Here is a 24806-nt window from a genome sequence, read left to right as displayed (position 1 = left end):
GAAAAGGAAGATAGTCATGGCTTTTGTTGTATTTGCAAAAAAGTAACTGTATGCAACCTTCAGTTGTCTGATTTTAGATATATCCAATTACTTGAATTCACAATTTCCTTTTGCTTTGAGTTTAATTACTTTCCTCATCAGCAGCTTAATCTTAAGTAATTGTGGAAGATATGGAGCAGCGGGAGATGAAAGAGCTGATTCCTTTACATCAAACAATTATTAAAATGGAAGATCATCATCAGCAGCAGCAAAAATATCCACATGATATTTCTTTAAATGTTCCAATTAATAGAAGAAAAAAGGGTGGCATTATAACTATGCCTTTTATTATCGGTACTATTCATTTCCAACCAAATTCTGGTCATCTTTTTTTGTTTTACTTCTTTGTTTCTGGGTATAGATTTAGTTAATTTTGGGCTTCTTTTAACAGCAAATGAGGCATTGGAGAGCACTGCAAGCTATGGGCTTTTACCCAATATGACCAAGTATCTCATGAAAGATTACAGGATGGGGATCACTACTGCTCAAAATTTACTATTTTTCTGGTCAGCAGCTACTAATTTCTTGCCTTTAATTGGTGCTTTTGTTGCTGATTCATATCTGGGTCGTTTCGTTACCATTGGCCTCGGTTGCATCTTCAGTTTACTGGTAAGTATCATTTACTACTATCATTTATCAATGTTTTCGAATTAGTACTATATCATTTATTAATGTTTCGATTTGCGTCGACACATGAGAAGAAATAATCTAATATTTTTGTCTCCACTAAGATTTGAACCTGAGATCTCAATGTTCTTCATACACCTCATTGACTACTAGGTTACATCGTTCGGCGAATCCCACGATACACTACGACGTTCAACTAAACCAATACTCTAATCGTTACACAAAATTTATTTGTAAAGATACACTAAAATTATAGTAATAAATATGAACCTATAATTTTAAAATATAATAAATTCATTGCTGGCAATCTATAAGACTGAACCCATAAATCAAATCCTGAATCCGCCTGTCTTTAATAGTTTATCTCTTCGTTTAAGACCCTTATTCCTTCCTTTTGGTTTAGCCTTAATTGGAAAATCTTTGCTTTGTTTTCCTGATAAATGGAGGGCAGTGCGGGCCTGGGAGGTCAAATTGATGAGAGCTATTTGGGCTATTATCACTTTTAGCCTACGTCATAAACTATTTATATTTGATAGTCGAAAAATGTATAAAATTTGTATAATTTTTATATATAATATTCAGAATGTATATATATTCATCTTTAGTGACTATACAATGTCATTTTTTCGAGCTATATTACATTTGATAAATATCTGTATATTTATGACACCACACCGTGTGTTTAATTAAAATTTTCCGAATATGCGAAACGTTTGTCCGTTACACAGACATTCCAAGTTAATGAAATTAAATTTTCTTGAAGAAAGTGCCACTGGTTCTTACTACTACTGCAGTACGTCTCTTATTCAATTATCCTGTCAAAATAATATACACAGTCGGACGATCCAATTTGCTGCTGACATTACTTTGAAAACTACTGACATTACTATCCTATTTGCTGCTACAAATATTTTAGTTTTTGTCTAAAGAAGCTTCATCTCTTATGCAATATCCCTAGTTTTGGATCGTCCTATAAATGCACTAGGAAATCAAAGACAAGCTTGCACAATTCTGAATTAGTTTATTGCACATTTTACCACCCCCAGGCCAAAAGAATCAAAATACTGCAAATGACATTTTTGAACTAAATTAAATAGTATTCCTATTAATTATTGTATTGATTGTGCGAACAAAGTACCACATTAGTAGCTGAAAAGATTGCGAGCCTACTGATGAAATAGGAGTAACGTGAGTTAACTAACTATAGTTGCAATTGTTAGTTATACTGTAGTTAGGCAGTTAGCAAGGTGGTTAATTATTGCTAAAAGAGTTAGTAGGTTAGTTAAGAAATGACAGTTGTCACTTAGCTAGGTAGTTAGCAAGGTGGTTAATTATTGCTAAAAGAGTTAGTAGGTTAGTTAAGGAATGACAGCTGTCACTTAGCTGGATTTTAGATTGTAATTGTATATAAGCATGTGCAAGTGGAATGAGAAGCTAAGCGTTCATTTCCCTCTTCTTCTCTAAGTCTTCTTCTCTCGTCTCTGTTCTTCTGTATCCAAACCTCCATTGATAAATGCTCAATCTTAATTCACTAACTACACAGACACAATCCACTAATTTTAACATGGTATCAGAGCCACACGGCCATTAATGTAGTCTCATCGTCCTCAATTCTGTTCTCTCAAAACTAATTTGGAAGATCAACAATGGCGACTCTCGATAACACCGAACTAGAGAAATTAGGTCACAATCATCCACTTTCCTGAATTCAAATGATAATTCAGGAGCTATATTGATTTCGTTGCAATTGAGAGGATCGGAAAATTACTCCATGTGGAGTCGGGCAATGAGGATTGCAATCCTAGGTTGAAATAAGCTAGGTTTCATTGACGGCACATGCAAAAGGGAGAATTATAGTACGAATCTCGTTGATCTCTGGGAGTGTTGTAATGCGATTGTATTGTCTTGGTTGATGAACTGTGTTTCACCAAAATTATTGAGTGGCATGGTGTATTCCTCAAATGCTAGTGCGGTATAGGATGATCTGAAGGAGCGTTTTGATAAGGTGGATTGTTCTAGGATATTTCAGATCCACAGAGAAATTACCACTGATAGGCAGGGCACTAGCTCAATTTCAACTTATTTCTCAAAGGGAGAGCCAAAGGAACATGACAAACACTATATCTACAACTGATAATGCAGATATTACAGCACTGATCACGCCAACTACGCCTTATTAAAAAGGACAAACGGTCGTTGCAAATATAATCTGAGTATTTCGCCCAGAGTCGAACCCATAAGGAATTAACCTATCAATTACTCTTGTCAGACTCACTTAATTCTACGTAATCAACTTCCAAAACGTTTTGAATAACAATTGAGGATATTTTTACTAACTATGACAGACTGCAATTAAGTAAATAAAGACTAACTATGATTAAGTTGTAAACAATTAAGAGAAGGATCTAAGGTTGTGATTTTCCCTATTGATGGAATCCCTTTCGGTTATGTTTCACATAGATTCGCCTAATCGCTATATCAATCATGAGCACTCTTATTATCGTAAATCTCTCCTGAGTAATTACGACAATTTACTAGACGCACTCTCCCACGTTACGCTAGCTGGCTTTGTTTATTACAGCTCACTTTAGATTGCACCCAAGGCTTCGGTATCCCTAATCATGCCTTTAAACCCTCGGTTATTGATCCCTCATATACTTCGGGAGTGGTGTTGTTCAACAATTACCTAAATATGCACTCTCTCCTGAGTTATGCATACTAAATAGGCACAGCTAATTGAGGATCCTATCAATTAACTACAACAAGAACGCAGTTGACACAAATAGAGATTAAACCAAGCAATCTATATTAACATAACAAGAAGTTCATCCTTCAATAGGGTCCATCAAAACCTTGGACTAAATATTTAGCTACTCGTATTAGTGTTCATCATAACAATAGCCAAATTCATCACAAATGGTAAAATACAAAAGGGAGAAATAAAGAACTATATGTTGAAGTGTCCTTCTTGCCTCTTGCTTCTCCTTCCTTGAACTCAGCTATCCAAATCTTGATAATCCTCCTTTAGGCGAGCTGGACCTCTTTTAGGTTTTGTGGAATTGCCCCCAAACTTCCAAGTTTACCCCTGAAATTCATTTTTCCGGAGTTGGACTAGCGCGGTCGCGCTAGTGGGCGCGCTAATGACTGCGCATATGGCCTACCATTCTGCCTCAAATTCCTGGGCTAGCGCGGTCGCACTAGTCTGGGTCCTCATTTCAGCCCTTCTTTCTCTCTTCTTCCCATGTACTCAGTTTCGAGGGGCTTCCCTTGCTTCAATCTAGCTCCAATTACAGTTCTAAGTCCTCACACGTGTAACTCGCTCCTGCAAAACATGAAATTCACAATTAGAGCCAGTTTACCATCATTTAACTATCCTACAACAGTTAAACCTAGTCAAGCTGGGGCATAAACATTCGCCAAATTACATAAATCTAGCCTATTATCAACACCCCACACTTAAATCATTGCTTGTCCTCGAGCAATCCATCACACTCTACAAAGGTCCCTTCGCTAAGTCTTTTCCCCTAACGTATCACACCAAGAACAAATCATCAAAGTTACGCCTAGTAGTGAACAATCTTTGCCTCAAAAATCGACTCTCATGTGCCGTGAAATATTCGTACTTACTCAAATTACTCTATACATCAGTCAAGACTTACCTTTCCTTCGTGAATCACATGCCCTCACATCACACAAGAGAGTAGTTCCGCAAATATTAATATTAAGAACAATTAGGAACTTCGATGAAGAAAATCCGCTCACTATCAAAAAGAACATTCACATGCCACAAAGACGCACCATAGGCTTGCCCGTAGTGTACTACTCTACTAATCGAGCCCATTCAGTCGAAGATCAATTAGGACTTTACTTGGTTGTAATGTAGACTAGGGGACTTGTAGGATATATTTGGATATAGTGACTAACCTCCCTAAGCACTTTTAATACAATCGCATTAACCTTCAAAACCTACTTATGTCAACCAGAGTCCAGACATTCCACCAGATTTTTATTTATAACATCTCATTTCATTAGGTGCAATTGTATCAAATCACCACTTATCAACTATTACATTTACTCTTTAGTGGTGCTTATTCTTTTACTTTTCCAAACAACTGCATCTTTCCTCTATTTCATCGGTTCCACTCAAAAACTAAACCACCACCCCACACTTTAGCTTTTGAATATTTTACTACCATTCAAGTGCTTACAAGAGGTAACGGGGTTCAAACAGATGTCCATTCAAATAATTGGGTAGGGTTTGCAATGTGGTTGCCAAAGAAACAGGCTTAAAGACTCAACGGGGTTGACTACGATGTATTATATTTAGGTGGGTATACTTTATATATCTGGCTCAACAAAGAAATGCCTATATCACTTCTAGGATTGAATGAAACTACTATTTCGCTTTGCAAACACACGGGGCAAGTTCTGGGCATCGAATGTAAAGCATAGAATACAGTACAACTCATACACACATGGCATATGACTCACTCCAGATTGGCTTATCTAGACACTCTCTTTTAAGTATTTAAGTCAGTTACAAACATATAATTTAAGGCACTTTAGCAAGAATCAACTACTGAGACTAAGCATTACACTCTAGTGTCTACTGTGTTTAGGTGTATCAACGCCAAGGGTTTCTCTTTCTATTTCAGCTCATAGCCCATCAATACTAACTAAAAACTAAAATCAAAATAAACAAAAACTAACTACACCTGGTTCAAGATAAACCCTTGGAAAAGAACCGTGGCTCAAAGAAAAACCAGGGGGGAGTTACTACACTACCTAAAGCAAAACAAGAAAAATATGAAATCTTTTTGGTATTTTCTTTAGACTTACTTCCCTCAAGAAGACTGTCTAAAAGATCCGTCATCAGGAAGAGTCCTCATATTCCTCTTTTTTTTTCAAGTTAACTTACCTACCTTAAGCGTACCTAATGTACTATTACTCAAAACACCAAAAACAATCAAGAAGAAACGAAGAAACACTAATCAGTCAAATTGTTACATATACATATATACATTGAAGTAACCCTCACCCCACACTCAAAGTGAAGTCGTGTCCCCATGGCATACAAAATAACAAACAGTGAGGTAAAGGAACTTCCCTGAAAGATCACTCTTGATCGGAGACAATGTCTAGGTTCAAATTGCAAGCACGACCCAGAGCTCTCAACTAGCCCAATATTTGTTTTCTCCGACTTCACCTGCCTGTCAGTCGCCGCGTCAACATGGGTACCCAAGTCAGTGACCGAGGTACGCAATCCAGCCACCTCCTGCTCCAAAGCTGTGAACCGGGTAACCTGAGCTGCCCCAGATGGTGTTGTAGTCCCAAATTGTGTTGCAGCTGCTGCAATTTGCTCATGGGTTTGTGGCTTGGCCTCCGCATCCTCCTGCTCAGCCTCCGCTTCCTCAGAGTCATCAGAATCACCACTAGCATCACCACATGCTGCCATCGGCTCCTTACCAGTAGTGACCTTGTCAGCTCGGAACTTGTGGTCTTTTGGCACTCTCCCATCAACATCCAAATTTTCTGGCACCCGAGCCGCCCGGCAAAGTTTAGTAACCAACGAAGGAAAAAAGAACCCATACCTTTTTATTGGACAATAGGTGAACATCTCCTCATGAATTACTTTGGCCACATCAAAGTTGTGACCATTAATGAAGCACCAAATCAGAGTCGCTCGAGGGCCATTCACCTCCGTAGTGTTGGAGGACGGGATTAGATGGTTGTTGGTAAGATACAACCAGCACTTCCCTTCAAAGGTTAGCGACGAGGAATGAAACTTCCGACCATACTTCGTCCAAACAATCTCTTTTTCGGGTACACAAATTGTTTCAAAGAACCTCGCCCACTACGTGTGTGATCGACCATACCCCTCATAATAGTCATCATAAGGATCTAGAGGAGGGGGCAGCTGGTACATCATCCGTATAGCCTCAACAAAGGCATCCACCGCCTTTCGGCGCACAGTGACCACGCCATTGACATGCTCTTTCACATTGGCGTAAAACTCTCGGACGACCATCACATTCCCCTCGGCCGGCTCATCGATGAAAGTTTGTAACCCTCGCCTCACCAGCTCTATATACATATGAGGGCAGCCCAGCTGGACCGATCCTATATCAATGCCCATTTCTGAGATCAGCTTTTTAGGGGCCTTATCCGTAAAGCGGTCTTGAGCCTTGGTAGATACAAACCTGCTACTATCGAAGGGATGAGTAGGCGCTGACCCGCACGCCCTGGACGATCTAGCTTGACTGCTAAAACAGGTAGCTGTGGTGCGGCGTTTCTTAGGTAGAGCCATAGTACTTGGAAAACGGAACATCATTAGCACAGCCCAAAACAAAATTGTGACGCAATGCGGTTACTCAAACTTCACATGCACAATGGGTTACAATTACACAATTACATTCACTGAGGCATTTACACAAATACCTTATGGGCATTATGCACGCACACCCCATTTCAAACATGTTACCACCCCACAACCACCACAATGTTCCCAAAATCACAAACTACATCAAGCTACAACTCCACCAACCTTACCACCCACAATCACTACAACATATGCTAAAATTTCTACTAAGAAGCGAAAAGAAACACAAAAAGAAAAGAAAACGAAATCTAAAATATATATATATATAATAAAAATGGCACAAAGAAAACATACCTGTAGTGAGAATATGAGGAGAATTGAAAAAGAGTAGGGGAGAACGTGACTTGAAGTTTGGGGAAGGTGGGTTGGAAATCTGAAGAAGATGGGAGATGAAGAAGATTGAGTTCTTGAAGAAGGGGGGGTTAGGATTTTTAGGGTCGTTTGTTTTTGTTAAGTGTTGGGAGGATTTGGGAATGAAGAGGAATTGGGAATTACATAGGAGGGGGGATTTAGACTAACTAATATACTAAAATAACAAAAGAAACTTATTGCAAGTTAATAAAAAGATGCGTCAGTTACGCTGGACTAGCGCGGTCTCTAGAGGTACGAGCGCGGTCGCGCTAGTCCAGGCAGAACACTTGCCTATATGCACGGCCTCTAGCACGGCCGTGCTTCTAGCGCAGTCACATGCGTGGTCTGTAGCATGACCGCGCTAGTTGTTGGAGCTGAGGTAGAATACTTACCCATATGCGCTAGCGCGGGCGCGCTCCTAGAAACGATTTATTTTATATTTTTCACATGTTCTTTCCGATGTCGATGGACTTGTCACTTGCCCAAGCTCACCTGCATTGGTTAGTATTTCCCTAAACTCAAAATTACAAATACTACCATCAATGGGTTGCCTCCCATGCAGCGCCTGATTTAACGTCGTGGCACGACGCAGACAAGCACATTAAAAGGCTCGCTCGACCTCTGAGGTTCGGTCAGGTGGATCTTTGACGCTTCCTTTGGTTCATTCATGTCTACATATAGTTTCAATCTCTGCCCATTGACTATAAATGTATGAGAGTCTTTATCTGAGGCAATCTCTACAGCCCCTGAAGGGGATACTTCGACCACTCGAAATGGGTGAGACTATCGTGACTTGAGCTTACCCGGGAATAGCCTTAATCTTGAGTTATAAAGCAATACCATGTCCCCAGGGTTGAAATGTCGCTCAACAATATTCTGGTCATGCAACCTCTTCATCATTTCCTTGTACAACTTTGTGCTTTCAAAAGCCAGATATCGGAACTCGTCGAGCTCATGCAGTTCTGTGATTCTCGTTGCGCTCGTAGCCTCAATGTCTAGACTCAGCTGTTTCAGTGCCCACCAAGCTCTATTTTCAAGTTCCACTGGTAAGTGGCAAGCCTTCCTGAACACCAACTTATATGGTGACATAACAATCGATGTTTTAAAAGCAGTTCTATAGGCCCAGAGTGCATCATCTAGCTTTTTCGCCCAATCAGTTCTTGTGGCATTTACAGTCTTGGTCAATACACTATTGATCTCTCTATTAGACACTTTGACCTGTCCACTGGTCTGAGGATGATATGGTGTTTCCACCTTGTGGCGTACATCGTACTTTTCCAGCAACTTTTCAAAAGCTCGATTACAGAAGTGATTGCCTCCGTCACTGATAATAGCTCTTGGGGTCCCAAAACGAGTGAATATGTTCTTCTTCAAAAACCTTACCACCACTCTTGCATCATTGGTGGGAAGTGCTACAGCTTTCACCCACTTGGACACGTAATCTACAGCAACAAGTATGTACTTATTGCCAAAGGAGCTGACAAAGGGGCCCATGAAATCAATCCCCCAAACATCGAACACTTCAACCTCTTGAATTGGGTTCATGGGCATCTCATGGCGACAGGTGATGTTCCCAGTTTGTTGACATTTATTACAGCCCTTCACTCATTGATAAGCATCGTTGAACACTGTTGGCCAATAGAATCCGGCCTCTAGCACTTTCGCGACCCTCTTGACTTCTCCAAAATGTCTCCATAAGCCGATGCGTGACATGCCTACAAAACTGAAGATTGGTCTATCTCGGGGACACACCTCCGGATCATATTGTCAACACATTTTTGAAACAGATAAGGTTCATCCCAATAATATATGCGGCAGTCACGTAAAAAACTTTTTCTTTTGTACAAAGGAAAGGTCATAAGGCACTATACCACTTGCCAAGTAATTTGCGAAGTCTGCATACCATGGCACTTCCTCAAGACTTATAGCGAGCAGTTGCTCATCTGGAAAGGCCTCCAGAATATCCTCAACCTCAACTACGTTTTCAGCTCCCTCAAGTCGTGATAGATGATCATCGACTTGGTTTTCTGTGCCCTTACGATCACGAATTTCGTGGTCGAACCCTTACAGTAACAGCACCCAACGAATCAGGCGTGGTTTAGACTCCTTCTCAATCAAATACCTGAGAGCTGCATGATCAGTATATACTATTACCTTAGAGCCAATCACGTATGACCTGAACTTGTCAAATGCAAACACCACAGCCAGTATCTCCTTTTCAGTCACAGTGTAGTTTAGTTGGGCTCCACTCAGTGTTCTACTAGCATAGTAGATCGGGTGCATTATCTTGTCATTCCGCTGTCCCAGCACTGCCCCCACTGTATTGTCACTAGCGTCATACATAAGTTCGAATGGTTGCTCCCAGTGGGGGGCAATAATGATGGGTGATGTGACTAGCCTCTTTTTTAACTCCTCGAATGCTACTCTGCAATCATCAAAAAACAAGAAAGGGTGATCTTTTTCTAACAACTTACAGAGAGGGTTTGCAATATTTGAGAAGTCTCTTATGAATCTCCGGTAGAAACCGGCATGCCGGAGGAAGCTCCTGATTGCCTTGACTGAAGTGGGGGAGGTAGCTTTGCTATCACATCAACTTTGGCACGATCCACCTCGATTCCTTTACTTGATACCCGATGTCCTAAGACTATGCCCTCTTGTACCATGAAATGGCATTTCTCCCAATTAAGAACCAGGTTAGTTTCGATACATCGTTTCAGTACACGGGTCAGATTTATAAGGCACTCATCGAATGAGTTTCCCACTACTGATAAATCATCCATGAATACCTCCATTATGTCTTCTACCATATCAGTGAATATGGCCATCATGCACCTTTGGAATGTGGTGGGTGCATTGCATAGGCCAAAGGGCATCCTCCGAAAAGCATAAATGTCATACGAGCAAGTGAAAGAGGTCTTCTCTCTGTCCTCTGGTACAATGGAGAGTTGATTGTACCCTGAGTACCCATCCAGAAAATAGAAGTGAGACCTCCCTACCAATTTGTCTAGCATCTGATCAATAAAGGGAAGTGGGAAGTGGTCTTTCCGGGTATCTAGATTTAATTTTCTGTAGTCCATGCAAATTCTCTAGCATGTGATGGTTCTTGTAGAGATCAGCTCATTGTTATCGTTTTTTACACCGTCATGCCACCCTTCTTAGGCACACATTACACCGGGCTAACCCAGTTGCTATCAGAGGTTGGGAAAATGATTCCCGCTTCCAACCACTTTATCACTTCTTTCTTCACCACTTCCTTCATGTTGGGGTTCAGCCTTCTTTGATGATCCCTGGATGGTTTGTATCCCTCTTCCAGCAGAATTTTATGCATACAATAGGCCGGGTTGATCCCCTTAATGTCTGTCATGGTCCACCCAATGGCAGTCTTACACTCCTTGAGCACCTGCAAAAGTTGTTGTGCCTGCACATCTAACAAACTAGCTGAGATAATAACAGGTAATATGGAGTTAGGTCCTAGAAACTCCTACCTGAGATGGTCAGGCAGTGGCTTTAATTCCAGCTTTGGTGGTTCTTCTATGGATGGCTTGGCTGGAGGAATTTCTCTATTTTCTAAATGTAGGGGTTCGAATTCCAGAGTTCTATCCCAAAACCCTCTACCCTCTAAAGCCAATACCCATTCTGCCAGTTCTTCCCCATTCACCTCATCCAAATTAACCAGACATGCAGCAAGGGGGTCCTCAATAGTTAGCGTCTCATCATCAGCCTCTACGATTACATCCACGGCATCAATAAGAGAACAATTGGCGAATTCACTTGGTCGCCTCATAAATTTCTGCACATTGAATGTTATCTCCTCATCATTCAACCTTATCTTAAGCTCCCCAGTCTCACAATCAATGAGAGCTTTCCCGGTGTCTAAAAACGACCTTCCCAAAATTATGGGAATTTCTTCATCCACCTTGCAATCTAGAATCACAAAATCTACAGGGAACACAAATTTCCTTACTTGGATCAATACATCATCCAGGACACCATAGGGTCTTTTCACGGTCCTATCAGCCAGCTGCAACAACATAGAAGTGGGTCTAGCTCTTCCAATCCCTAACCTCTTATAGATTGCCAGGGGCATGAGATTTATACTAGCCCTCAAATTACAAAGTGCTTTGGTGAAAGCAAAGTTTCCAATGGTGCATGGAATTGTGAAACTCCCTGGGTCAGATAGCTTCTCAGCAATTGGTTTAGTCACCACTGCACTACAGGTCTACGTAAAAGTCACCGTGGCCAAGTATTAGAAATCGAATTTTCGGGACATCAAGTCTTTCATCATTTTTGCATAACCAGGCATCTCCTTCAAAGCATCAATCAATGGAATGTTTACTTGGATTTGTTTCAGCATCTCCATGAATTTCTTGTATTGCTCTTCTTTTTTATATTTGGCCAGCCTCTATGGGAATGGTGCGGGGGGGTCTCTTTTTTCCAATGATGTGGATATTTTCTTTGTTAGCTACCACCTCAACTACCCGTTCCTGGGCTGTCTCAGCTTCTTTCTCAGCCCCAATCTGGGTGTCATGTTCTTCCTGGGCAGGTTGTACTGTCACCTTTGTTAGTCTCGTTGACTTACCTAACTCAATAGGCACTGGTACAAGTGTCTCAGCCTGTCTGCTTTCTCGAATCCTCACTTGCTCCAAGTCTAACTCTCTGCCATAATGTAGACTCACTGCCATCAGCTGCTTTGGGCCTTGATCTTTTGGATTTATCTGCTTGTCTGCAGGTAGTGTCCCATGAGGACGACTATTCAAAAACATCAAAATCTGGCCCATCTACACGTCAATATTCTTAATAGTTGACTCATGTGCATCTACTCTTTCATTGATTTTTGCATTTGACCCAATAACATGTTGCATCATTGCCTCGAGTCTAGCAAACCCATCTTCCTGCCTTCCACCATGCTGCTGCTGAGGAGGATGATACCCCTGCTATTGATTCTGATATTATATCCCTGTGGCCTTTGGTAAGGTGCCACATTATTGTGAGGTCTCATACCTCCCATGTTTTCATTATTGAGTTGCGGCTGGACTGGCCTGCACGGAAGATTTTGTTGGCCCTAATTTTGACCACCCTATCGCTGGCCTCCATAATTAGACACATAATTCATGTCCTCATAGTAGTGATGATGATCACTTTCTGCATTCCACTAGTTACCAATTGGCTGACTAATGCAAGATGTGCATAAGCCTCCATTAGTAGTATCTACAATGTGTACCTGTTGCTTCTGCCCTGACTCTTCCACCCTTTTGGTGAGTATGCTCATATGTGTCATTAATGTGGCCATGTTTTCAGCAAGAGTGTTGGATGGATCTAAGGGCACTGAGTAAACTACTGGCGTGATAGGTGCATTCCTGGTTGTCCACCCCGAATTTTGTGCCATCTTATCAAGTAGACTCTGGCTTTCTCTCCGTGTTTTACTCAAAAATGTTCCACCAGCTGAAGCATCAACATTACCCTTCACGTCATCTGCCAAACCCATGTAGAACCATTGCCCCAACATCTGATCATACCGTGGTACGGACATATAACCAACATTCCTTTGAATCGTTCCCATGTTTCTTGGAGTGTCTCCATTAGTCTCTGTTTGAAACTCAAAATTTCATCAATTTGTTGAGTAGTCTTGTTGGGTGGATAAAACTTGTTAAGAAACTGCTTGACTAACTCCTCCCAAGTTGTTATGAAATTAATGGGGAGTGAGTTTAGCTAGGTCTGGGCAGCTCATGTCATTGAGAATGGAAACAATAACAGCTTGATTGCTTTCTGAGTTACGTTTGGATGCCTTTGAGTTTTGTATATTAACAGGAAGTTCTTCAAGTACTATTGAGGATCTTCGATTTGTGACCCCAAAAATAGTCCCTTATTTTGCAACAAGTGCAGCATATTGTTCGTGATTTGAAACTATTCAGCCTGTATCTGCGTGACTAAAATCGTTGTGGCCAAGTTCTCTACTGTGGGTTGTGCCCAGTCATATAGCGCAGCCTCTGGCACAAGAGGTGCCACTGGCGCTACTGGTGCAGATGGGCTTACTACGTGATCCCCCATGTCTAGTTCGAATTGTTCAGTTGTTTGTTGTTGTTTGTTTTTCCGATTGGCCCGATTCAAGGCCTTGAAAACTTTCTCGGGATTTGATAATGCTTCAAATACTTCACTAGTTCTCGATAAGTTTCTAGGCATGCACCTGTACAACCAAGTCAACAAACGCTAAAATATCAATGTATAGATTGGATATAGAGAAAACTGACTACACTAAGAATTTTTGTACTTCTTTCAATTGTAATTGATATCACCGTTAAATTCCCCAACAACGACGCCAAAATTTGATCACGCCCAACTACGTCTTATTAAAAAGGACAAACGGATGTTGCAAATATAATCTGAGTATTTCGCCTAGAGTAGAACCCACAAGGAATTAACCTATCAATTACTCTTGTCAGACTCACTTAATTCTACGTAATCAACTTCCCAAACATTTTGAATAACAATTGAGGATATTTTTACTAACTATGAAAGACTGCAATTAAGTAAATAAAGACTAACTATGATTAAGTTGTAAACAATTAAGAGAAGGATCTAAGGTTATGATTTCCCCTATTGATGGAATCCCTTCCGGTTATGTTTCACATAGATTCCCCTAACAGCCTCTATCAATCATGAGCACTCTTATTACCGTAAATCTCTCTCGAGTAATCACGACAATTTACTAGACGCACTCTCCCGAGTTACGCTAGCTGGCTTTGTTTATTACAGCTCACTTTAGATTGCACCCAAGGCTTCTTTATCCCTAATCCCGCCTTTAAACCCTCGGTTATTGATCCCTCATATACTCTGGGAGTGGTGTTGTTTAACAATTACCTAAATATGTACTCTCTCCTGAGTTACGCATACTAAATAGGCACAACTAATTGAGGATCCTATCAATTAACTACAACAAGAACGTAGTTGACACAAATAGAGATTAAACCAAGCAACCTATATTAATATAACAAGAAGTTCATCCTTCAATAGGGTCCATCAAAACCTTGGACTAAATATTTAGCTACTCGTATTAGTGTTCATCATAACAATAGCCAAATTCATCACAAATGGTAAAATACAAAAGGGAGAAATGAAGAACTATATGTTGAAGTGTCCTCCTTGCCTCTTGTTTCTCCTTCCTTGAAATCAGCTATCCAAATCTTGATAATCCTCTTTTAGGCGAGCTGGACCTCTTTTAGGTTTTGTGGAATTGCCCCCAAACTTCCAAGTTTACCCCTGAAATTCATTTTTTCGGAGTTGGACTAGCGCGGTCGCGCTAGTGGGCGCGCTAATGACTGCGCATATGGCCTACCATTCTGCCTCAAATTCCTGGGCTAGCGCGGTCGCGCTAGTCTGGGTCCTCATTTCAGCCCTTCTTTCTCTCTTCTTTCCACATACTCAGTTTCGAGGGGCTTCCCTTGCTTCAATCTAGCTCCAATTACAGTTCTAAGTCCTCACACGCGTAATTCGCTCCTGCAAAACATGAAATTCATAATTAGAGCTAATTTACCATCACTTAACTATCCTACAACAGTCAAACATAGTCAAGCTGGGGCATAAACAGTCGCCAAATTACATAAATCTAGCCTATTATCAAGCACTTATGATGGCAAAGGGAGGTTTTGCTCAGAAGCCTAAGAAGAACTATAATGTGTGTTGTGACTACTACAAACTAAAAGGTCACACTCGCGAAGGTTGTTACAAACTCATAGGGTACCCAGCTGATTTCAAGCATAAGAAGAAGCAGAATATCATTGCAGCTCATAATGTCTATGCTGGAGATGGTAGAAAACATGATGCAAAGGAGGGAAGACAAAACCATGGTAATGACAGTGGTGCAGAACAATTGCTAGGCCCTTATTTCACCCCTAAACAGTACTCTCAGATTCTGAAGCTGGTCAAACAGGACAACACTGGTGAATTATCAGCCAACATGGCAGGTATTGATGAAATCTCAACAAATATGGCAGGTAATGATAATGTTTTTTTAGTAGATTCACAGAAGAAAGATTGGATTGTTGACTTAGGAGCTACAAACCATATGATCTCAAACCTAAAAATGGAGGAACAATTGCTGTAACACACATTGGTTCATGTAGCTTCAATGGCATAGACACTTTAGACAATGTTCTATATGTACCAGACTTCAAGTACAATTTGTTGTCTGTTTCTAAGCTCACAAAAGCATTACAATGCTCATTCACCTTCTTTCCAAATTTTTGCATGTTCCAGGACCTTTACAGTGAAGGTCAGGGGGATTGGTAGAGAAAGAGGTGATCTCTATCTGTTTCCTCAGATTTATACTAAAAGGACCACTGTTGAAAATAAAGGCTTGGCTGCAGTGAAGGAGAAGGTAGATATTGATCTTTGGCATAGAAGGTTGGGGCATGCATCAGTTGGAGCAATAAAACAAATGTTGGGACTATCTCAAGAACAGTGTAGAAAAACAATTGAAAATTGTATAATCTATCCATTAGCAAGACATGTTAGATTGTCATTCAGTACTAATACAAGTAGAGCTTCTGAAGTTTTTCACTTGTTACATATTGATGTATGGGGCCCTACAGTGTCAAAACTTACAATGGGAATAATTTTTTTCTAACAATCGTAGATGATCATTCTAGAATTACTTGGTTGTATCTGCTCAAGTTTAAAAATGACTAGTTTAAGAGTACGCGCGTTGCGCGTGTATCTCATATCAATGAATGTAAATTTTATAAAAATTACACACATACACACACATATACATATATATATACCGCTGAAGAAAAAAAAGAGATAAATGTTGATCTTTGGACTTTCGTTAGATTTGGGTTCTCACGCCATCTTTTCTATAAAAATTCGATCATTATGATGATAAAGGGATTATACATGCTAATAAACATTGTTACTTCCTTTAGCTCAATAGTGATGGATAATATCAGTAGCCACGTATCAACACCATGAGAAACTACGAAACTCTATGACAACACTTTTGAAAAATATTTTATTAATATTTTCTTAAAAGAGAATAGCTTGAAATAGCTAATATTTCTAACATTATCAACCTTAAATCTTTAAAATTTTAGTAATCTGAAAATAATCGTGAGTTTCTGAGTATGATTTTTGTGCAATTTGTTTTAAATTTTAGTCTCTTGGTATCTTAAAGTAGAACACTTCTAATGTCACCTATAATATTATTGTTCGGGGTGAAATAACAAATCCGAAAATTATGACTTCTTGTGAAAAATGGACTTACTCAATTTATTTAAGTAATCTTACTGGGATGACATTTCTAAATATTAGGAGCTCCTATATAGTTCAAATAAGTAAAATATTTAATAGTCAAAGTTTTAGTTAATTTCAACGTCCTAACTATTAAAAAATATTAATTAAACAATAATTTTGTCAAATATAAAATTTATAATTAAATGAAAAAAATTTGATCAATTTCGCGTTAAAGTTTCGAGCTTTTATAATAGTCTAGATTGATTGAAGAAGATAAAATAAAAACCGAAACATTATTTTCCTATATATTTAGTAGTTTTCAATTTAGTCTCACACTATTTACCACATAATTAAAACACATTAATGTAATTTATTGCAAATACTAAATAAAGTAAATTCTTCAACAACAAAAAATTAATTATTGATGTTAAAAAAATATTTTGTTTACCGTGAATATTGAGTACCATTAGGATGTCATTTGTCACTTGCCATGTATAACCGACTTCAGACGAGCATCTCTAGATTTTGTACTACTGTTCCAAATTGACTTTTTAAATATTTATTTAAGGTAAATTTTTAATTGATTTTAGAGTCCTAAATTTTAGGTATCTAGTTTAAATAAAGAAAGATATAATAACCAAATATTAATGAATTTCTAGGTCCTAAATATTAGGGAAAGAATTAAATGACTATTTTATCTAGTGCGTGTTTTTTATATTAACAAATATATAATTTGAAAAAATTGCACAAAAATTATTAAACTATGTGATGAGTTATAAAATAAAAGCCCAATAAAGACTATTGATCCAATTTAGCTAACTTAATAAAGAAAATAATTATATTTTGCAAAGGTATTCTAATGCCTTTACATAACTTCGATATATAAGTTGTGCATTTGCTTTAATAGATCAAATAGAATAAAATAATATACTGACTTGTCAAATATTACGTAACTATATTATGTTCTTATAGTCTTAAGGAAATAAATTTTATTTGCTCAAAGTTTTCAAAAAGAAGTTTAGTATTTTAATGCTTCGTTAGTAATTTTCCTTAAATATGTAAACGCTTGCACACCTATGTAAGTACTAAATTATATTTTTTTAAAGTCCTAAATATTAGAATTTTTTACATTGTTTATATAAGGAAATAATTAATAACAATAATTTTAGTTGATTTTAGATTCCTAAATTTTAGAAAAAATAATAAAATGACTATTTTGTCTTAGTGTGAGCTCTATTTTTAAAGGGTAAAAAAGGCGAACGACATTTTACTAAGGGCCTTCGTACTTTTAATATAGTATAGATAGATATAGTTATGATTTTAAGGAACTTCAAAATGATACAAACACAATTTGGGAAATCTGTGAAAATGATTAGATCAGACAATAGTGGAGAGTTTGTTAATGCAAATTGTTCTCAAATCTTTCAGATTTTGGGAATCATATATCAAAGAACTTGTATGCACACCCCGCAGCAAAATGGGGTGGCTGAAAGAAAGCACAAACATATTCTGGAGATAGCCAGGGAGCAATTCCCTTAAAATTTTGGGGGCATTATGTCATAGCAGCAGTTTACTTGATAAACAGAATGCCATCTGTTGCATTACAAGGGAAGTCACCTTATGAAGTTTTTCACAAAATGAGACCTAATCTGCAGCATCTGACGATAATAGGGTGCTTATGTTTTGCAAAGAAGCTGAACAACCATGATAAATTTGTTGCTAGAGGAATTGCAGCTATCATGCTGGGATATTCAGAATTTACTAAAGGATATGTCTTGTATGATTTAGCTTCTCACACCTTCTTCATCAACCGAGATGTTAGCTTTAGAGAAACTCTATTTCCCTTCAAGTTCAAGAAATGTCGACCTTTACCACTGTTTTCTGATGGTGGTTTTAATTGTCCTATATTGTCTGATCCTGCTATGGATAACATAGAAGGAGAAGCTGTTATAGATGATCTAGAGATTTATCAATTGGAGAATGTTACTTCACCAGTGCCATCAGCTGGAGTTGATCATGAAGCAGATATACCTACCACTACAGATATTCCACCTGTTCCTGAACCAGATACAGAAGCAGTAATGGAAGATTTACCTGTGAGTGAATCTGCACATGAGGAAATTTTCTTTTCAGATGCCATGCCATCGACTGAGTTAGTAGAATTAAGAAAGTCAGTTCGAACAAAAAAGACTTCGGGTTGCTTAAAGGATTTTGTCACACCAGTTACAAATTGTGCTTCACATATATCATATCCTATTCAGAATTCAGCTAACTATACTAACACCAGTCCTGCCTACAAATATTTCCTCACTACCCTTACTTCTGTAGCTGAACCAAGATCCTTCAAAGAAGCTTTTGCAGACCCCAGATGGGTAGAGTCTATGAAGACTGAAATTTCAGCCTTGGAGGAGAACAAAACATAGGAATTAGTACCATTACCTAAAGGAAAGATTCCCATTGGTTGCAAATGGTATTCAAAGGTGAAGTATAAAGCCAATGGTGATATAGAGAGATTTAAAGCACAATTGGTTGCCAGAGGCTACAACCCACAGGAAGGTCTTGATTACACTAAAACATTCTCACCAGTGGTTAAAATAGCAACTGTGAGATCAGTGGTTTCTATCGCTGCAGCAGAAGGTTGTCACATCCATCAGATGGATGTGTACAATGCTTTTTTTACTAGGGGATCTTCATGATGAAATATATATATGCAATTACCTGAGGGCTTTGCAAGCAAGAGGGAGCATCTTGTATGTAGGCTTGTCAAATCCCTTTTATGGATTGAAGCAAGCAAGAAGGCAATGGAATGTCAAGTTGACTGAAGCTTTAATGGCTCAGGGGTTTACTCAAAGCAGTCTGGATCATTCCTTGTTTACTCAGAAACAGGATAACAACATTGTTGTCATTCTGGTTTATGTGGATGACATGCTGATAACTAGGAATAGTCTGAAGCTGATAGAAGCCACTAAGGAACAGCTGAACAAAACATTCAAAATGAGGATCTTGGAGAGTTAAAATACTTTCCAGGAATTGAATTCAGTAGATCCACCAAAGGTATTCTGATGAACCAGAAGAAATATGCCTTAGCGTTAATTGGTGAATTGGGATTGAGTGCTGCAAAGACTACTTGGACTCCACTTGAATACAACCAGAAGTTTACTAACAAAGAACTAGATGACATTACAGGGGTGCAAGATGATGATGCATTGGAAAACAAAGGGAAATATCAGAGACTTATTGGGAAACTGTTGTACTTGACATTAACCAGACTAGATATAGCCTTTGTTGTTCGGACCCATAGTCAATTCATGCAGCAGCCTAAGAGAAGTCGTTGGGAAGCATCCTTAAGAGTTATGAGGTACACGGATCGAAATGACCCACGAGATGAGTCTCAACTCAGAATCAAAGAAGAAAAAGACAAAAAAGAAGATATCCCGAGATATCAGAGTGAATGGAAGGCGGATCGACTCCAACATTTGACTAAGGTCCTGAACTCTGCCAGTCGCATTTTACTCAGTATCCCAAAGATTGAACAAGTCGCCGCAACTCGCAAGCATCAAGATTCGGATCAAAGTCTCCAAGCACAATCAGCTAAGACCCAAGATCAAGTCGCAAAAGAATCATAGATAGGAATCTTGTAACTCGCAGTTGACATGCATATAAGTAGTTAGTTCAGTTCCAATTTTCCTTTGGTTGTAATAAGGCGGTCAGTGACGCAGCAGTGACAACAGCAACAGCAGTAACAGCAAGCATTGCAATCCCATGGTAGTCCCAGCTACCAAAATTTTCCCGAACTACATTGACCTGATTCCTGTTTAGCCCAGGATATGTAGGAAATCTTTGAAGCAAGATTCGGTCAGATCTTTCAAAAACATGCTTCACACGGAGTAGTCCATAGGCAAAAATCGCTCATACACGCTCACTTTATCTTTGCACGAAAACTCTTCGTGTTTCCGAACAAAGAGGGGCAGCTGTGAGCACGTGATTTTTGTTTCGCGCGACAATCGCTCCAAAAGAAATAAAAAATAATAACAATTGGTCCTGCTGTACAATTTTTGGATTTTTACATGGCACTTTGTTAATTATTTACGATTTTTTGCCCATTTTATTTTATTAAAACAAAATACAAAAAATGTATGTGTCATGCATAATTTGAACCGTAATCCGGTTGTTAAATAGAAAATCATAAATAGGCATCTTTGTCCGTGATTTTGTTTTTGCTTGATTTTACCTGTTTTAAAATATTTTAAGGTGTGTGCAAATAATTGTATTAAGTGTTTATTTAATTTTAATTTGATTTACTTAGGTTTTGTTTTTAAAATAAAGAAGAAAAAAAAAATCTTTTCGGACTTGGGCCAATTTTAAACAAATTGGCCCAAACAAACTCAGCCCAAAACCCCTGTGAAACCCGGTCCACACCAGCTAACACCCAGAGCGTCCAAACGACGCCGTGTTAATCCAGTCTGATCTGGGCCGTTGATCTCAAATTGATCAACGACCAAGATCAATTCCCCATAACCCACTGAGGAACCCGACCCGTTTCCACCCGGACCGACCCAAACCCCTTTAGGATGAAACGACACCGTTTCCCCATCAGATGAAAGATCTGGGCCTTCCATCTTACCTCATCCAACGGCCGAGATCAACCCACCCATCCCATATATAATCTTCCAACCATACCCTGCCCCCCTTATCCAATACCCCGGCCTTCGTCTTCACAGACCATTCCCCTTCAAACCCTATCCGCCCCCATCTCCCTTCACCAGAAACCCGGCAGCATGAACGTCGGTGACCTTCCCCTTAACACCATAGAACCCCCTTGCCATCCTGAACTTGGATCTGTTAACCACGTAGCTCGAATCCCTTCCCACCTTCTCGAATCTTCATTTGAAGATTCGAGTCGGAACCTGACTTACACCGTTTGACCCCAGTTTCACACCAGACACTCCCCAGACCCCCCTCGTGACCAAACCATGCTTGGTTTGGTCCGAATCTGACCAGGGAAGCATGAATCCCAGATCTGATTTTTGGAACCATAGGGTTCCTCGTCGATGGTCCGTGTCTTGTTCAAGCCGAAGAGATTAAGGTCTAATGGACCTTAATCGAAGTGTTTCTCATCTGAGAAACACTTCGATTAAAGTCCGTTCAGCCTTAAGAAAGGTCTGTTCGAGTCCAAGCTAGGGTCTTTTGATTTTTCGGATTTTAAGGTGAGTTTTGCTTTCTTTTCTTTATTTGTTTTAGTCCATGTGATTGTTCTAAAGGCTGTTCATGTTTCGTGAAATCTGTGTTTTGAGTTTTATCAACTGTGTCCTGTCCACCTTGCCTGAACCTTTGTTGTTTGATTGAGTTTATTCTTCTACTTGTTCTGATAATGTGTATGTATGTATTTGTTGTGCAATTGGTTGAATTTCAAAATTGAACTGATTAACTGATTCCTCGGGTACAATTCTGCTTAGTCAATACAATTCGAATCATGTGTCCTATACTGTTAAATGTCTGATTTTGGTTGTATGTGTTATAACTAATATAGTCGAGTCGACAAATGTCGTCAATGAATTTCAGTAGTTCAAATGTTAACAATTGAACCTGTTGCCTGCTGCAACTTTGTTTGAATCAAAGTATGAATCAGTTAGGAATTGAATTTAGCTACTTATAGTTGTTAAACTGAATCAGAAATATAAAAGGATTGGTTTTGTTTAGTTACAATCAGAATTGGAGGGCATGTGCACTTGTGCACAACATGTGCATAAAGGCCTTTGTTACATTTAAAATAGTTTGACAGCATATGCTGTCAGATTATACTCTGCTGCCTATATCCTGCTTTAGTTTAGAAATATTAATCCTCACTTAAAAGGTAAGTCTGCCAGGGAATATCATGGGGGTTTATATACTTAAAAGTTTGAGTGGAAACTGGAAAAAAAAAAGAGAGCACATGGGAGGGTGTTTGGTTGATTGATGAACAGGCTGTTAAAGGGCAGACCTTAGGCTTATAAAAGGAAGAACTTCCATCAGAGAGAGGGAACTGGACATTTTGGAGAACTAAGTTCTGAAAGACAGAAAACTGGAAAAGAATTCTCTTTGATAACACAGACAGGCAGAATTAGAAATTACAATTTTTGATTTGCTGTTTTGATTTCACTAAATCTTGACCTGTTTGTGAAACACTGATTCCTCTCAAATCCCAACTGAGTCTGCTTGGTTGTTGTTGTTTTACTCGGGAACTTGGTCTAGTTGGGGTCTTGATCCCACTCCAATTGTTTCGTGAGTTGTTGCTGCTGCTATTCTATTTCCTGTTGCTGCTGCTATTCTGTGTCCTGCTGCTACTGCTAATTCCATTTCTTGCTGCTACTGATTTCCCTGTCTTCTTCCTCTTCTCCTTTGCATTTTCAGTATTTCCAGGTACACATCTCGAGTCTCACATTGGTGTAGCTGATTGTAACATTGAAAAGCATGAATAGAAAGATTTGAAGGAGTTACAATCACCTGTTATTTACTGACTGCCTCTTCATAAATGTTGTTAAGTTGTGTAAATTTTAGTTTATAGCTAATAGAGAATACATTGGTAAGTTTGTACTTAAGTAAAGTTTATGTTAATCTGAAACTGCGGTATTTGATTCGTTTAGTTAGCATACAGGATGTAAATACGATCCATGGAATGTGACACTATTTATACAATTGTTAAACTTAAACTCATTCTTTTAGCATGTTTGAATAGGTAGGGGCAAATGGCTGTTAAATCTAGCCAAATATAATACAGTTTTGAATCATCCAGTTTCGATTTCTTTAGGCAATTTATAGGACTAGTTTTGAACATCATCAGTAACATCTTTTAATAAGGAACTCTATTAATCCTGTTTAAGCAATTTGATTTAGATTCGACCTAAGGATGTTGTCGGATTAAGTATTGCATTTCATCAATCTCATATGTAATTTCTTTGTTCAACCAAAGCATTTTCGTAAGGTATGACGTCTTTTCACTTTATAAGTAATTAATCAGAAATTGATAGGAGTCCGGTTTAGGCCAAAGCATATACTTCGATTAGCATACATCTTTCTTTCTTCTATTTCTGGAAACAAAATAATAGAAATGTAGTCACTTTAGGATATCCTCTTCTAAAATAATGAGACGAGCCTCGCTAAATAAAAAATGCAAATTGCGGGGCCCTCAACAACTAATCATAATATTTAGAATTCAGGCTAGGCCGTTTAGTGAATCTCATGGCCTTCTCAAAAAATAATAACGCGTTAGACTCTTTAGGCGCGGCTTAATTAAATCATATTCTTAAATTCGGGTGCACATTGATGTGACCCAAATCCAAATCTCAACGAAGTCAAAATGTGTTGACGATCACGGGCGCATTGATTGTGACGTGGTTCGAGATGCATTTTCACGACGTTGCAATTCTATAAAAATAAGTGATAATGATAAAAGCGGTTTAAACTTAATAAAAGCACGTAAGTCATAACATGTATTTAAATCAGATATTTAGCCATTATAACAATTTAAGCGACCGTGCTAGAACCACGGGATTCGAGGGTGCCTAACACCTTCCCTCGGGTCAACAGAATTCCTTACTTAGAATTTCTGGTTCGCAGACTTCATTTGGAAAAGTCAAAAATTTCCTCGATTTGGGATTCAAGATAAACCGGTGACTTGGGACACCAAAAGCCAAACCTTTCCCAAGTGGCGACTCTGAATTAAATAAATAATCCCATTTCGAATATTGTCACTTAAATTGGAAAAACTCCCCTCGCGCATTTATCCTTCGGGGCGGGCGCGCAAAAAGGAGGTGTGACAGCTCTGGCGACTCTGCTGGGGACGATTTACCCAGAACCACTGGTTCAGGGTTCAAGAATTCGAGCTTAGAATAATTGTTATATTTGGCTTTATTATCTGATCTTTATTACATGTTTTTGCATAACATGCTAAATGTTGTCTTTTACCGCTTTGATATTATCTGAACTGTATATAAACTGTGCCGAAACCCTTCTCTTCTTACCTCCGGGGAGAAGCTCGCTGGTCGAGAATCCCTATTTTGTTAGTGTCAATACCTGAAATAAGAAAGAGGTCGGACAAGTTACAAAGCCGGACGATCTCGCGGATCCCCGGTACGTAGCCCCCTCCTCGACTCGAGTTGTCCGCTCGGGTACACAGTCTAGAACAAATACCCAGGTTATAAAC

The 24806-nt window shown here is 39.0% G+C and overlaps 1 protein-coding gene across 2 annotated transcripts; it reads left to right on the top strand.

The window, feature by feature from the left end:
- On the top strand, window positions 1–23377 carry LOC104219220 (protein NRT1/ PTR FAMILY 1.1-like). Of its 2 annotated transcripts, none has more exons than XM_070168647.1 (3): window positions 1–333; window positions 431–648; window positions 23015–23377. In XM_070168647.1, exons 1-3 carry the CDS (start codon window positions 171–173, stop codon window positions 23051–23053), a joined length of 420 nt encoding a protein of 139 aa, XP_070024748.1. In that variant the 5' UTR covers window positions 1–170; the 3' UTR covers window positions 23054–23377. The 2 variants fall into 2 exon arrangements, with proteins under 2 accessions (XP_070024748.1, XP_070024749.1); XM_070168648.1 differs by lacking the exon at window positions 23015–23377 and adding an exon at window positions 15650–15969.
- Window positions 23378–24806: the final 1429 nt, after the last annotated feature.

This window comes from Nicotiana sylvestris, chromosome 3 (genome assembly GCF_000393655.2).
Source record: "Nicotiana sylvestris chromosome 3, ASM39365v2, whole genome shotgun sequence".
In the NCBI taxonomy this organism is placed as follows: domain Eukaryota; kingdom Viridiplantae; phylum Streptophyta; class Magnoliopsida; order Solanales; family Solanaceae; genus Nicotiana; species Nicotiana sylvestris.
This window is presented reverse-complemented; position numbering and strand designations above follow the sequence as displayed.